This window comes from Stegostoma tigrinum, chromosome 1 (assembly GCF_030684315.1).
Source record: "Stegostoma tigrinum isolate sSteTig4 chromosome 1, sSteTig4.hap1, whole genome shotgun sequence".
NCBI classification, from domain to species: domain Eukaryota; kingdom Metazoa; phylum Chordata; class Chondrichthyes; order Orectolobiformes; family Stegostomatidae; genus Stegostoma; species Stegostoma tigrinum.
This window is the reverse complement of record NC_081354.1, coordinates 182,941,931-182,956,493: the sequence shown is the minus strand read 5'-3', so window position 1 is coordinate 182,956,493 and position 14,563 is coordinate 182,941,931. Positions and strand designations below refer to the sequence as shown.

Sequence of the window (14,563 nt, the reverse complement as noted above, 5' to 3'; positions counted from 1 at the left end):
TGGTCAATCCACCTAACCTACACATGCTCGTACTGTGGGAGGAAACTCGCAGAGACACAATGAAATTGTGGAAACTCCACAGAGACGGTTGCCCGAGAGGAGAATCGAACTTGGGTCCCTAGGGATTTGAGACAGCAGTGTTAACCATTGAGCCTTCTAGCAATAAAGGCCAAAATTTCATTTGCCTTCTTAATTACTTGTTTCAGCTGCCTGCTCTTTATTTTGTGTTTCATACACAAGAACACCCAAAGCTCTCTCTAGTGTGCTTTTTTGGAGTCGTTCTCCATTTAAATAACATTTAACATCATCTACCAAGGGTTTTTGACTCCTTATTCAAAATATCCTCATGCCCTCATCAAAACATGCCCTCCCACCTATTTTTGTATCATCAATAAATTTGGATTCATTATATTCTGCTCTTCTCCTCCAAGTCAATAATGTTAAATAATTGAGACCTGAGCACTGATCATCGTAGCACTCCATCAGCAAACTCTTTCCAACCTGAATAAGAGCGATTGATCCTGGCTCTCTGTCTTCTGTGTTTTAAGAAATGCTCAATCTGTACTAATGCAATTCCCCAATACTAAGAACTCCTATGGAATAGAATAGAATCCCTACAATGTGGAAACAAACTGCCCAACAAGTCCACATCGAACCTCTCAGCATCCCACCCAGACTCATCACCCTATAACCCACCTAATCTACATATCCCTATGGGAATTTAGCTTGGCCAATTCTTTAACCCACATATCTTTGGACTGTGGGAGGAAACCAGAGCACTCGGTGGAAACCCATGCAGACAAAGGGAAAATGAGCAAGCTCCACACAGCCAGTCGCCCGAGGCTGGATCAAACCTGGGTCCTTGGTGCTGTGAGGCAATAGTGCTAACCATTGAGCTATCATGCCACCTTTGAGGCACTTTGTGGAAATCCCAATGCTCTTTATCATCTCTGTTTGCAAATCCTCAAAGAATTCTGGCATTTTTGTTTTATATTCATCGATATGACATGGGCATTGCTGGCTGGTGGTGGGAAACCGCCTTCTCGACAACTGTAGTCCAATCGATGTTGGAAGACCCAGAATGCCATATCTGCCAAACAGTATTTCCCTTTCACAAAACCATGTTGATTCTGTTTGAATGCATTCTGCCTTTCTAAATGTCCTATTTAATCATTAATAATGGGGTCCAGTGCTTTCCCAATGATAGATGGTAGACTAACAGTAGTTTAGTTCCTTGCTTTCTGTCTCCTTTCCTTCTTGAGCAGGAGTGTCACATTAGCAGGTTTCCAGTTCTCTGGACCCTCTCAGAATCCAGTAAAATCTCAAATATTTCTACCAATGCCTTCACTATCTCTGCAGCCACTTCCTTTAAAACTCTTGGATGCATGCCATAATCCTGGGGAGCTAACTGCCTTTAGTCCCATTAGTTTGGCAAATACTTTATCCCTTGTAATAGGAATAAGATTTACTTTCCTCACATTACTACTTTACTTGTAATCTTCAACATGTTTATAGTGTCATCCAGCATGAAGACCGATGCAAAATATCAGTTTAAATTATCTGCTATTTCCTTGCTTTCCTATCAACTCCTCAGTTACATTGTCTATGGATCCCATACTTACTTCAGTTATTCTCTTCCTTATTTACTTGTAGAAGGTCTTGTTAATTATTTTGTACAGTTCTTGGCAATTAACTTTCATGATCAATTATCAGGCAGATTCTTCAGTTGGGAAGAGATTCATCCGTGATTTCGTTGGTGTCTGTAGAGTCCTATTCTGGACCTGCAGATCCTGGGGCAGTGCGGGCAGGGGAATGCTCCGGACAGTGGGGCTTGAGATGAGGGCTCCTTCCTGCGTTTCGGTCTGTCCTCTGCAGCTGCTCTCCTCGAACATTTGAACTGCTCCGCCGCCGTCGTAGTTTTCTTCCGCCATGCGTCCCTGTCAGAGGCCAGCTTTTGCCATTCTGTTGAGGTGATGCCAGCCTGAGACATTTGTTGCTTCAGTTGGTCCTTGCAGCGCTTGCGCGGGGCACTGCAGTTTCTTTTGCCGTCACAGAGTTCCCCGAAGAACACTGTCTTGGGTATTCTGGTGTTGACGGTCCGCAATACGTGCTCCGACGTCGAAGTTGTTTCAGGAGAAGGGTCGCTTCCATGCTGGGGAGCCGGGCCTTTTCCAGCACTTTATTGTTAGAGACGCGGTCCTGCCAGGTGACGCCCAATATAGAGCGCAGGCAACGTTGGTGGAATCGTTCCAGCCGCCGCATCTGTTTCCAATACAGAACCCAGGCCTCGGAGCCGTAGAGCAGTGTGGTGATGACCGCGGCCTTATAAACCTGGATTTTCGTCGACATGCTTATCGAGTGGTTTCCCCATACACGCTTCTGCAAGGCAATTGTCGACGTCTCCTGTGACTGTAGCATTGTTGGAGATTATGCTTCCCAGGTACATGAAACGTTCGACCGTGTTGAGGGGATGGCCGTCGATTGAGATTCGAGGTGGGTTGTATGCGCTGCATGGTGGCTTCTGGTACAGGATCTCCATCTTCTTCAGACTGATCATTAGCCCGAAAGCCTTTGCAGCTTTGGAGAAGCGCGTCACTGCAGTCTGTAGCGCATCTTCTGTGTGAGAGAGTAGGGCGCAGTCGTCCGCATACAGCAGCTCCATGATGGGCTCCCGTGTTGTCTTTGTACGAGCGAGGAAGCGATGCAGATCGAAGATATTGCCGTCCGGGCGGAAGCAAATGTAGGTGCTGTTCGTGATGCCCTCCTTCGCTTCCTGCAGCATCATGTTGAAGATGGCGGCGAAAAGTGTTGGTGCCAAGACACTGCCCTGCTCCGTGCTGTTACTGATGGGGAACGGGTGTGATAGGTCACTGTTGTATTTCACCTTGCCGCTCTGACCTTCATGAAGTTGCTGTAGGATGGTTAAGAACTTAGGAGGGTATCCGAGCTTCCCCAGGATTTTCCATAGACCGTCGTGGCTGACAGTATCGAAGGCTTTGGTGAGGTCAATGAATGCATCGTACAATCCAACATTCTGCTCACGGCATTTCTCCTGAAGTTGGTGTAGTGCGAAGATCATGTCGGATGTGCCTCTGTTCGCTCTAAAACCACATTGACTTTCTGTCAGGTTGTCCTCCACAATGGTGGGAATCAGTCTGTCCAAGAGGATTCTGGAGAGAATCTTCCCGGCCGTAGACAGCAGAGCGACACCTCTGTAGTTTGAACAGTCCAATTTTTCACCCTTGTTCTCATACAGGGAGACTATCTCAGTCACGTAGATCAGCTGGCACCTCACCCTATTCCCAACAGAGTGTAAATAGGTTGGTGAGTTCGTTCAGGAGCGAAGTTCCTCCTAATGTGTATACTTCTGCAGGAATTCCATTGATACCGGGGGCTTTGTGAAGTTTCAAGCTTAGAGATGGCGGATTGAACCTCATCCAGCGTTGGTGGGCGGTCGAGTTCGGATCTGATGTCCTGCTGCGGGATTCTCTCGATGGACGCTGTTTGCACTTGGCGATTGTCCGCGAAGAGGTTCTCGTAGCGTTCTGTCCATCGGTCCACGATGGCTTCTTTGTCAGTAAGCAAACTGGCACCGTCAGCAGAGCGCAAAGGGGCCTGAAGTTGGCGGGTCGGTCCATACATGGTGCGCAGAGACTCAAAAAGCTCTGGTGTTGCTAGTGTCTGCATACTGCTGTGTTTGTTCTGCCAGTTTTGACCACCAGTCGTTTTGCATCGTTCTGATCAATTGTCTCCATGTTTATTAGCCTTTTAGAAACAATGCCAAGCCTCCCACTTACCACTAATTTTCATGACTTGTACGCCTTAGATTTTGGTTGGATGCACTCCTTGACAGCCTCTGTTAACCACAGATAGTTCATTTACATCGAGTCTTTCTTTCAGTTCAGAATAAATTTTTGCTGAGCTTTATGAAATATCTGCTTAAATGTCTACTACTGCTTATCCATTGACTTTCCTTTAATTTATCCCCAAGTTGAATGGCAGAGCAGGCTCGAAGGAACTACCTGTAACGTTTTTCCTATGTATTTTCTATGTTTGGTGTCAGTCAGTTGCCAGGCAGAGAGAGAGTTGGAAGCAGAAAGATTTCTGAGACGGGAACTCAAGCAATTACTTCAATATTCTCAATAACCTATTACTTGAAGGCATTTGTTTTTCAGTACTGTATGGAGGGTAATGAAAGACAGTGTAGCTTGCTGCTATCAACTTACACATGAAAGCTAATGCAATGTTTTCAGATAATGTCACCATAAGATATATGTAGATGAAGAACTGGAGGGAGCCATAGATAGATTTTTTGGGGCGCACAGTGAGCAGAAAGAGAGAAGCTACTGTAGATGATTATCTGAAAACTTTTAGGGAGATACAACTCAATGGCACCTCCAGTTCTGCCCAGTGGACAACAAAAGACAGCTGTTATAGGATGGTAAAGACAACTGGTTGAAGAGCAGTTCACCTTTCGTGGCAATTACATACAATCCTGTTTTTGACTTCATAAGACCAGTTACACTACAACGGCAGGAATGAAAACCTGGCTTGAGGGATCAATGCATCCAGGTCTGAGATAGATGGAAAGATTTGGGAGGTGACAAGTCAAAAGGATTTCGAAGAAAAAGCAAGATTGGAAAAGGGAGTGGCAGTTTGCAATCAGAAAGTGAAGGACTGTACCTCTAAGCAGAAAGATGTCTTCAGATTTGACAAGCGAGATGATGCAGGACAGCACATCAGCATCAGTAGCACCAAGAAGAGACGTTATATTGTCAGCGCTCAAGTTGGAAAAGGGGAAATGAACAGGGGATGAATCTCATGAACAGCAGGTCAGAGGGTGTGAGACATGCAAGGACAGAACTAGAGTATGATGAAAGTACAGGATAAATATGTTCATACGTATGTAGCATAAACATTTACAAAGATTTACAGACAGAAATGGGAAAGGAGTTCAACAGCAGAATCATTGAACAGATGGAAGGTAATCAGCAGAAGAACCAAGAGCTGGAATAGGGGAGATTTACCAGGATATTGGAGAGTTTTAGTTATGAAGCCAGTTTGAACAGACTGGGGATGTTTTCCCTTAGAACAGAGGAGATTGAAAGGGGATATAATGGAAAAATATAAAATTACGAGGGCCGTAAGACAGGAAGGAACTCTGATCCTACCAGCAAGGGAAAATGACCAGACAGTACTGATTTGCAAGGAGGAACAGAAAATTTAGCGGAGATACGAGGAAAGTCTTTTTCACCTAAAGGATGGTTGGAATCTTGAACTCTGCCTGTAAGTGTGATAGAGGCAGAAACCCTCATGAATTCAAGAAATATTTAGATGCACACTTCTAACAGTAAGGGTTAAGGGCTGGAAAATGGCAGTAGAATAGTTAAGTGGGTGTTTTAGGCATTTTTTTGAATGCAGACATGTTGGGCCGAAGGGTCTTTCTCTGTGCTGTGAACCTTTAAAACTCTAAACAGAAGAGAAAAATAGATATTGTTTATATATAAACACAGCAAGCTATTATGATCTGGAATGCACCACCAGGGTAAGTGGAAGTTGCCACAAGGAATTGTCAAAAGGGAATTGGTCAAATATTTGAAGCAAAATTTATTGAAGGTTTGAAGTGAAGAAATGAAATTAATCAAAAGGATCCTTTCCAAAGCCAAGACTGATGAAATTTGTCCTATTGCTTCCTCTAGGGCTGCATTATTCTGGAAAATATTATTTTTAAACAAGGGGAGATCAATGAACAATTCTTGAATTCAAGTGAAGATCAATGCCTCTGTTCTCTGAAGATATTTACCAGGATGTTGCATTTTATGAAAGGTTTGAGTCATAGGGAAAGGTTGGATAGGGTGGGACATTTTTCACTGAATCATAGGAGGTTGAGAGTTGACCGTCTATAAGTTTATTAAAATAACAAGAGGTACAGATAAAGTTGATGGCAGTTGTCTTTTCCCCAAGATATGGAATTTGAAGACTAGGGGACATATTTTTGAGGACAGAGATTTAAAAGAAGACAGGGGACAATTTATTTTTCTCTTTACACAAAAAGGTGGCTCACATGTGGAATGAACTTCCTGAGGAAGTGGTGGATGCGGGTACATTACAACACTTGAGACATTTGGATGGATAAGTGAATAGGAAAGGTTTGCAGGATTATGGCCCAGCAGCATTTGGGATTAGTTTAGTTTGGGATGATGTTCGGCACGGGCTGGTCGGACCGAAAGGTCTGTTTCGGAGCTGTATGACTCCACGACTCATACCTCACAGGAAGTGGCCTCTAAAAACACTACACTACTACACCAGGGTTTATGTGACAAGACTGCACTTATTAAAACTTAAAAAGTTCAGATTTTTCACCCATAGGTTTAAAGTGATTAATCCATAATTGAACAAGGATCCACACAAAAGTGAAAGTTTCCTCTGCTCCATACCTTAACAGGGTGCTGTGTACTGGGGGACAATGCCAGTTTGACAGGTTCCTTCTTCACAGGCAGCTTCATCTGGTGATTCTCTTCAGATTCAGACTCCGATTCGGAGTCGGAGTCAGACATACCTGTAATTATTTCAGAAAGTACTTGTTCAGTACTTCAAAACAGCAACACTAAAATTAATCTAAAGATATCCACACTATATCAAAATCATGTTGCATGGATGGTACAATAAATTAGCTCAGTTGGCTGGATGGATGGTTTGTAGTGCAGAGTGACACCAACAGCATGAATTCAGTTTCTCCATGGGCCAAGGTCACCACGAATGATTCTCCTTCTCGACTTTCCTGCCCTTGTCTGAGGCGTGGTGACCCTCAGGTCAAACCACCACCCTTTGCCTCTAATGAGACAGCAGCCCTATGGTCTGATATGACTACTGTGACTTTCACTTTACTTTTTACTTACATGCCAGCTTCAGCCCAAAATAGCCCAAGGTACTTCAGATCTACTGTTACATAACAACTGACAAACACTGAAGGAAGTTAAGGATAGACAGCAGAAGGCAATGAAAACAAGGATGAAAACTGTAGAAAGAAAAACAGGCATTTCCTAACTGAAGAATTGCTAACCCCACACCAATATATATCCATGTAGACATACCCATATATCAAAAGATCTATTAACAGTATTCAGCAGTTTGGGATCTTGCCCATTATTCTGACCACCAACACTCTCAAATGAGAAACCAAGTGAGATCCTACTGCACATTTCAGTTGTCAAATTTCACTTTCATGACAGGCACATGTACTTCACGGTATCTTATTTTGTATGAATGTACAGACTATTTGAGATACAAAGACATAAACCCAAAGTGTACTTCTGTGTAAAAATAGCATCTGTGCAACAAACCTTTTCATTTTTAACCTATCAGAGGTTTCCTCCTATCATCCAAAACTTAATTAACAAAAAAAAAACTGCTTTCTCAAATCTATTTGTAAAACCATAACCAGCCCTTCTCTTTGAGCTGGTCACCATAGTGCATTTCCAGGACTCCTGGAGTCTTTATAAACATACTATAGAATCTCAGCACTGCTGTCCTGATCCAGCTTATGTGAAAAGGTAGATTTGTACTTTACCTAACCAAAACTCCAGATTTACCAACTGCTTCACCCTACCGTCTCTTGTATCATCAAGATGTCTTTTTATACCTGTAAAAGTGCTCCATTATGATGGAATCTTTAGGCTGGGATGGAAAGGCTGTTCTGATTGAACTAAGTATCTATGCTACCTTGCATCTATTGAGGCCTTGGACAGGAAACTGCCGCAATAACTGATTTTCTTCAAAAGCAAAAAGGCAGTCAAGTATTCATTGCTTGATGTAAGATGCTTTTTTAAAATGCATTGGGGGGTTGGGGGGGGGGGGGGTGGGGGGGAGAGAAGGGGGCGCTGTGAGCTTCCTTGGATGGGCCAGCATTTACTGTCTTACCCCCTAGTTGCCTTGTTCTTTTCCCTTCTCTCTTCTCAAAGGCCTCAAACATCCCCTCCAAGCAAAAAGGCAATTTACTTTCATCTTCGCCAATTTATTACACAGTATGTGATGCTCACATCACAATTGCTCCTCGGGAGTACAAACAAGACTGAGTGACCACTTTGTAGAACACCTTCCACAAGTTCAATCCCCTAACACAAGCAAGCTTCTGGTTGTCATTTTTATTCTCCACCTTGCTCATGTCTGAAACCTCTCCATCTCGGAGCCATTCAGGGCTCCAGCAAACTTGAGGAACAGCACTTTATTTTTCAGCTTGGTACTCCCACAGCATTTAGAACTCAGCATAAACTTCTTTAGAAGACGATGGCCTCTGCGATCATCTCACTTTGAGTGTTGTTTCCTTTTCTAATTTTGCTGCTTCAGTATTGTCGTTTCACTCCCTCCTTCACATTGCAGTTAGATGGTATTCATATAGCCATTCATTCCTCATTTATGCACCTGTTTCTTTACTATCTCCATTAACATCTGGTTACTGCATATGGAATCTTGCATTATTGCATCTACCCTGTCCTCCATCTATCCTGGAAAGAAAGGTCATCACAACATGTAATGTTATTTTTGTAATTATTTGTTCGCAGGATGCAGGTGTCATTGGCTTAAGCCAGCAACTTTTGTCCAAGGAGGTAGGGGTGGGACACCTTCTTGAACTGCTGTAGTTGTGTTGTGTTCTGTGCGAGGAGAAAGGAGACATTAGTGTTGTTAAGAAAGGGGCTCCAGAATCTGTTACTGTCTCCACAGGTGCTTCCTGACTCAGCATTTCCAACATTTTGTTCTTAGTTCAGCCTTCCAGCATCCACAGTATTTTGATTTTATGCTTAGTCTGAATCAACTTTAGAAGGAATAAGGAAACCACCATACTATTTGTGCAATCATGTTTATTTGCAAATATTTGTGACACATTTTAGTAATTCAAGGTCAGTACTCTCATTAAATCAGTGCTCAATTAGTGTTTTTAATGCTCCTTGCAATGAAAAAAATGACATCAGAAAGGAACCTATCCATCCTCCACATAGCTGACTTATCAGTTTCTGGGGTTCTCGTTATTCTTCAACTTTAATGAACACATGCTTGAAGGTGGCATAAGACTGGCCAAGTTACTCCTAGGCTTTTTCTGCTGCAGTCTGAAGAAAAATTCGACTAGCGAGGGCAGTCCTGAACGACAATCAACAACTTAAATTCAACTCCAAGTTGTGCAAATTCAGCATGTAGCCCCAATGTCCTTTGGCTGTCAAGTGCACTCAAACTTGGATGCACCAAAATCCATACTTTTCAGATTCTTGAGACAGATCCCAACGATGGCTCAAAATCCTTTTCCCAAAGCAACTTATCTTCCACATGTGTCATGTGTCCTTTACATCCTGAAAGATGCTGAACGACATCAACTTTCTCCTATGTGCAAGTCGCACCATCATAGCAATGCAAGAGCGTATTTTTAAGTGCTTCAGGTTGGTGCACGGCTCCCCAGCAATGGTGCTAGGTATGGCTGATGCACTGGGGTCACCTGTCCTTCAAAATGTGTTTGCATCACATCAAGGCCAATCTGTAACCAGAAAGTAAAGCCCATAAATTACCCAGGCATTTGTCATTTCTTTAATATTCACACAGACTGAAAATTACATAGACTTCGGTTGTAGAGTTTTACAAGCCACAATGGAGCAATGCACTCCAATGAATTTTCACAACCACGTACTTACCAAGATTATTCCCGACACCATCAAGATCTGAGGCAACACTTCTCTCCAGGGTCTCAGCTGTATGAGGTTTTCTTTGTGAACCGAAGTCTTAAAGTGACGGTTCCTGCTTCTACACCACCTCCTTGAGCCTAGAGGTTGAATGAGAAGACTTTCACCCTAAAACATCTTAGGCTGTTAACTTGTTCTGGGGTAATAGATCAACATGTTAATTCATTTCTGACAAGAGCCTACGCCTCTGTTTCAAATTAAAAGTGCATCCAAGACGAAGAAAATAAATTAAGTTCACACCCTTTAAAAGAAATTAGTGCAAACATAATGACTCAATGTTTAATAAATGCACAAGTTTCAAAAATGCTTAACTTATACTTTCAAAAGACAGTTTAGTCTCATAAGAGCTAGGAGCAGGAGTAAGCAATTCAGCCCCTCGAGACTGCTCTACCATTTAGTATGATCATGACTGATCTCACTTCAGCCTCAACTCCATTTTTGCACTTGCTCCACATAACGCTTCAACCCATTACAAATGAAAAATCTGTATCTCCTCCTTAAATTTATTCAATATCCCAGCATCCACCAAATTCTGGGGAGTGAATTCCCCCAGTGATTCACTCTTTCAGAGAAAGAATTTCTCCTTGTCTCTGTTTTACATCAGCTACCCCTCATCTCTCATTCCAAACTGCCCCACAAGGAAACGTCCTCTCTATGTCTTGTTTGTCATTCCCCTTTAGTATCTTATATACTTCCACTGAACTCCTCTCATTGTTCTAAACTCTAGAGAGTAGAAAAACATAGTTGCTGGGTATGGAACTACCCAGTCTCACTCAGAGGTATTGAGCCGAATTCTTCCTAATCTTCAAAGAGGAGATGGTTTGGGAACAGTCAGGATGATTCCACAATGATCAGCACCCTTCATAAGTCCTCAGACACTGAAGCTGTCTACATCCAAACGTAACAAGATCTGGACAACATTCAGCCTTGGGCTGAAAAGTAGCAAACAATATTCATGCCACGCAAATGCCAGAAAATGACCATCTCCAAGGGGAGATGATGGCCTAGTGGTATTATTGTTAACCTATTAATAGGCTAGTGTTCTGGGGGCCCAAGTTCGAAATCCCATAATGGCAGGTGGTGGAAATTGAATCCAATTTAAAAAATAAATCCAGAATTCAGAATTTACTGATGACCATGAAACCACTCCCAATTATCAGGAAAAATCCATCTGGTTCACTAAAGTCTTTCAGGGAAAGCAAACTACCATCCTCACCTGGTCTGGCCTACATGTGACTCGAGACCCACAGCAAGGTGGATGGCCCTTTCTGCCCTCTGGGTAAACAGGGATTGGCAATAAATGCTGGCCAAGCAGTGGCAACCTCATCTCACGAATTTAAAAAAAAGAGAAATTCTAACAATTGCTCCCTGACATTCCCATCACCATAACTGAATTCCCCATTAAAATCTTGGGAGATACCCAGATCTGAAATTGAACTGGACTCATCATAGAAATATTGTGGCCACTTATTTGTAAACTTTATAGATCAGAAGCTATGAATTTTGCTGTCAATAAGTCACCTCCTGATTCCCCGAAGGCTGTCAATCATCAACAAGGCACAAGTTAGGAGTGTGACGGAATACTCCCACATACCTGGACGATTACAGCTCCAACACCACTCAAGAAGCTTGAATCGACCCAAGACAAATAGCCAACTTGACTGGTATCACATCCATTCCTCCATTACCAAAGCTCATCAGCAACAGGGTGTACTATCTACAAGATACACTGAAGAACTTTTCTAATCTTCAGACAGCACCTTCCAAACCCACAACCATGACAATCTAGAAGAACAAGAGAAGCAGATGCTTGGGATCATCACAACCTGCAAGCTCCAAGCCACTCACTGTCCTGACCTGGAAATATATTGCTGTTCCTTCAGTATTACTGGGTCAAAATCCTGAAATTCTCCTTCTAAAGGCATTGTAGACCTAGTTATAGCATATTTCAAAAGATGTAAAGACAGGTTTGTTGTGGTGGGTGATTTTAGCTTCCCCTATATTGACCGGGATTCACTTTGTGGTAGGGTCTTGGGTAAGGCAGAATTTGTAAGGACCATTCCGTGCGTTTCTTGGCACAGTAATTTAAATAGACCAAATAAGGGGTAAACTGATGAAGGGTCTAGGTCTGAAACGTCAGCTTTCCTGCTCCTAAGATGCTGCTAGGTCTGCTGTGTTCATCCAGCTCTACACTTTGTTAGAGCTGCTTTTGGGCAATGAGCACAGACAGGCAGGTGAAGTTTCAGTGGGGGAGCATTTCAAGAACAGTGACCATAATACCATGCGTTTTATGATATTCATGGCCAGGGATAACTGCTGTCTTTGGCTGAAGATGGTAAATTGGAAAAAGGCAAACTATAACCCTATGTTTTACAAACAGACCAACAGGGTAGCCATGAGGTCACCTATCTCTGGACTAAGAGCAGGAGCGGTGACAGAGGCTTGAAGTCATGGCCCTACCACAAATCCAACTCAAACAAAGGATCTGGTACATGGATGACATTTTCATCATCAAACAGATCAAACTAGAGATGAGACACACCAACTAATAAACACTCTCGCCGGCATCAAATTCACTAGGGAAAAGGAAAAGAATGAGCCGCTCCCACTCCTGGGCGTTGTGGTAGCACCAGGGCCAACAGGGAATTCCTGACAAAGGTACACAGGAAAGCCACACACAGTGGCCAAGTACTGAATTTCAATGCTAACCACCCAACACCCACAAATGAAGTTCCACAAAAACACAATTTAAGCGAGCAACAAAACATTGCAGCCACCCAGAACTACGCCAAAAATGAAGAACATTACCTCCACCACGTATTTAAGGACAGCAGGTAGCAGAACAACTGGATCAGACTATGCTTATCACACGAATAACAGGAAGATGCTGCATGTCCTAACACTCATCATGCTACCATACATCAAGAACATATCCAGACTGAAAAAAACTCCTATGACCATTGGGCATCACTGTAGCACACAAACCCACGTGAACCCTATGCCAACTACTAACTCGAATCAAAGACCCCTTACCCACTATGGATAGAACCTACATAATATACAAAATTCCATGCAAGGACTGCGACAAGCATTACGTTGGATAGACAGGAAGAAAACTGGACACATGAGGACATGAACACCAACTAGCAACAAAAAGACACAAACAATACTCACTCATTTCCATTCATATGGATAAGGGCAACCACCAGTGCAGTTAGGACAACACCAGGATCTGAGGACAGACCAAACAGAGAAACACAGGAATTCCTAGAAGACTGGTTCTCTACCAAGAAGACCATAAAACACACAGAACTAGGCCTTATATATACACACCACTGCGAAGGAAAACTAGAAGTGAGGTAATCAAATCCAACGTACCCCTGAGTTTAAATACCAGGCGGGAAAACACAACAGCGCTTCATCAGAGGCTGCACTGACGATGTTACCCAGCAGGGTAACGAAACATCCGTGAGCTAACGAACCAACCACAGCATCCACAACCGGAGCTATAAATTTACTCAAGAACCTTAGGAACAGACAAGATTTTTGGAGCCAGGCAGTTCTATCAGTGTACCATTTCAGTTCATTTACCTAACCTTAACCACAGCCTCTTGTCTGCCCATCCACTGCAGTGGCAGACTTCCAATGACAACTCATCAGGTGAATCACACTGATCAGACATGAAATAACGAGTAGAAACATTCCATACTCTGTCAGAGCACAGATCACTTACTCTCTTACAGCTACAGCAGTGCATGGGCACCGAATTGTGCAGCCACCTCTGTCCAGGCTGCCTTTATCAGTTGGGACGACTTCTTCTTGCCCAAGGAGGGATCGCTAAAACATGGCACGCTGACATCTCCAGGAGTGGGTGAGGGTGATTAACAGAGGTTAGGTGAGGCTCCTCAGTAGCTAGAGCCCAGATGTTCTCAGCAGGACACAGCAGAATGCTTGTCCTCCAAGACACTCTACAATAAAAATATGTCGCGTGTCCTTCAGTGTCGCTGGGTCAAAGTCAGAAAACTCCCTCGGTGCAAGTCTACCTACAGCAAATGGACTGCAGAAGTTCAAAAAGGCAACCCATACATCATTCTCTCCAGGCAACTAGCGGTGGGCAATAAATGTCAGCCCAGCCAGCAAAGCCTACTTCCCATGAAAGAATTTGAAACAAAAAGCTCATAAAATTTGGCATTTTACCTACACATGAACAAGTCATTTTCAGGAAAACCAGAACAACCCCAGAATTCCCTCTCACCATTATGTCCCTCTTCACTCTTGCATTTCTAAGTCAAATTCTACTCAATGGTTTCAAAGGTAATGCACTGTAGAAACTCACCAACAATGTGCTCTCCGCTGATGTAGATGGGACCAGAGCCAGTCTTCAGACGTAAACAGACTGGAGGGGACACCTCAAAACCTCCCAGGACGATCTAGAATACAAGAGAGATGTTTTGTTGTTTCAAATTAGTGTATTGAGTAAATAAACACCTATCAGGACCACATTAAAGATCCCTTTCAGACTCACCAATTATCCTGCTGGTTAATTTCACACTGACTCAATAGTGACGACATTAGCAGTTTTATTAAGTGCATGCACGTAATTTGTATTCAAGCACTGAAACATATCACTCTACACATACAATATGAAGTCCATGTTCATCAGAAACTGTCTTAACTTCCTGTGGAGGCCAAAGAGCAGAAGGTTCTTAATTTTCAAAGTAGTGCGCCAAGTTACACTATTGTAGCAATATTAGAAATGGTCACAGCGCCAGGGACCCGGTTTCAATTCCAGCCTCGGGTGACTGTCTGTGTGGAGTTTGCACATTCTCCCAGTATCC

At 43.1% G+C, this 14,563-nt stretch overlaps 1 protein-coding gene across 1 annotated transcript in view; it reads right to left on the bottom strand.

Annotated features, from left to right (window-relative positions):
- Positions 1-14,563, bottom strand: part of npm1b (nucleophosmin 1b) — a 105,031-nt gene that overhangs the window by 65,688 nt on the left and 24,780 nt on the right. Inside the window, exons 4-5 of the mRNA XM_048546555.1 lie at positions 14,062-14,155; positions 6,438-6,559 (exon numbers count right to left, since the gene is read on the bottom strand). Of these exons, the coding sequence (XP_048402512.1) occupies positions 6,438-6,559; positions 14,062-14,155 (216 nt within the window). The remainder of the gene's footprint in view (positions 1-6,437; positions 6,560-14,061; positions 14,156-14,563) is intronic.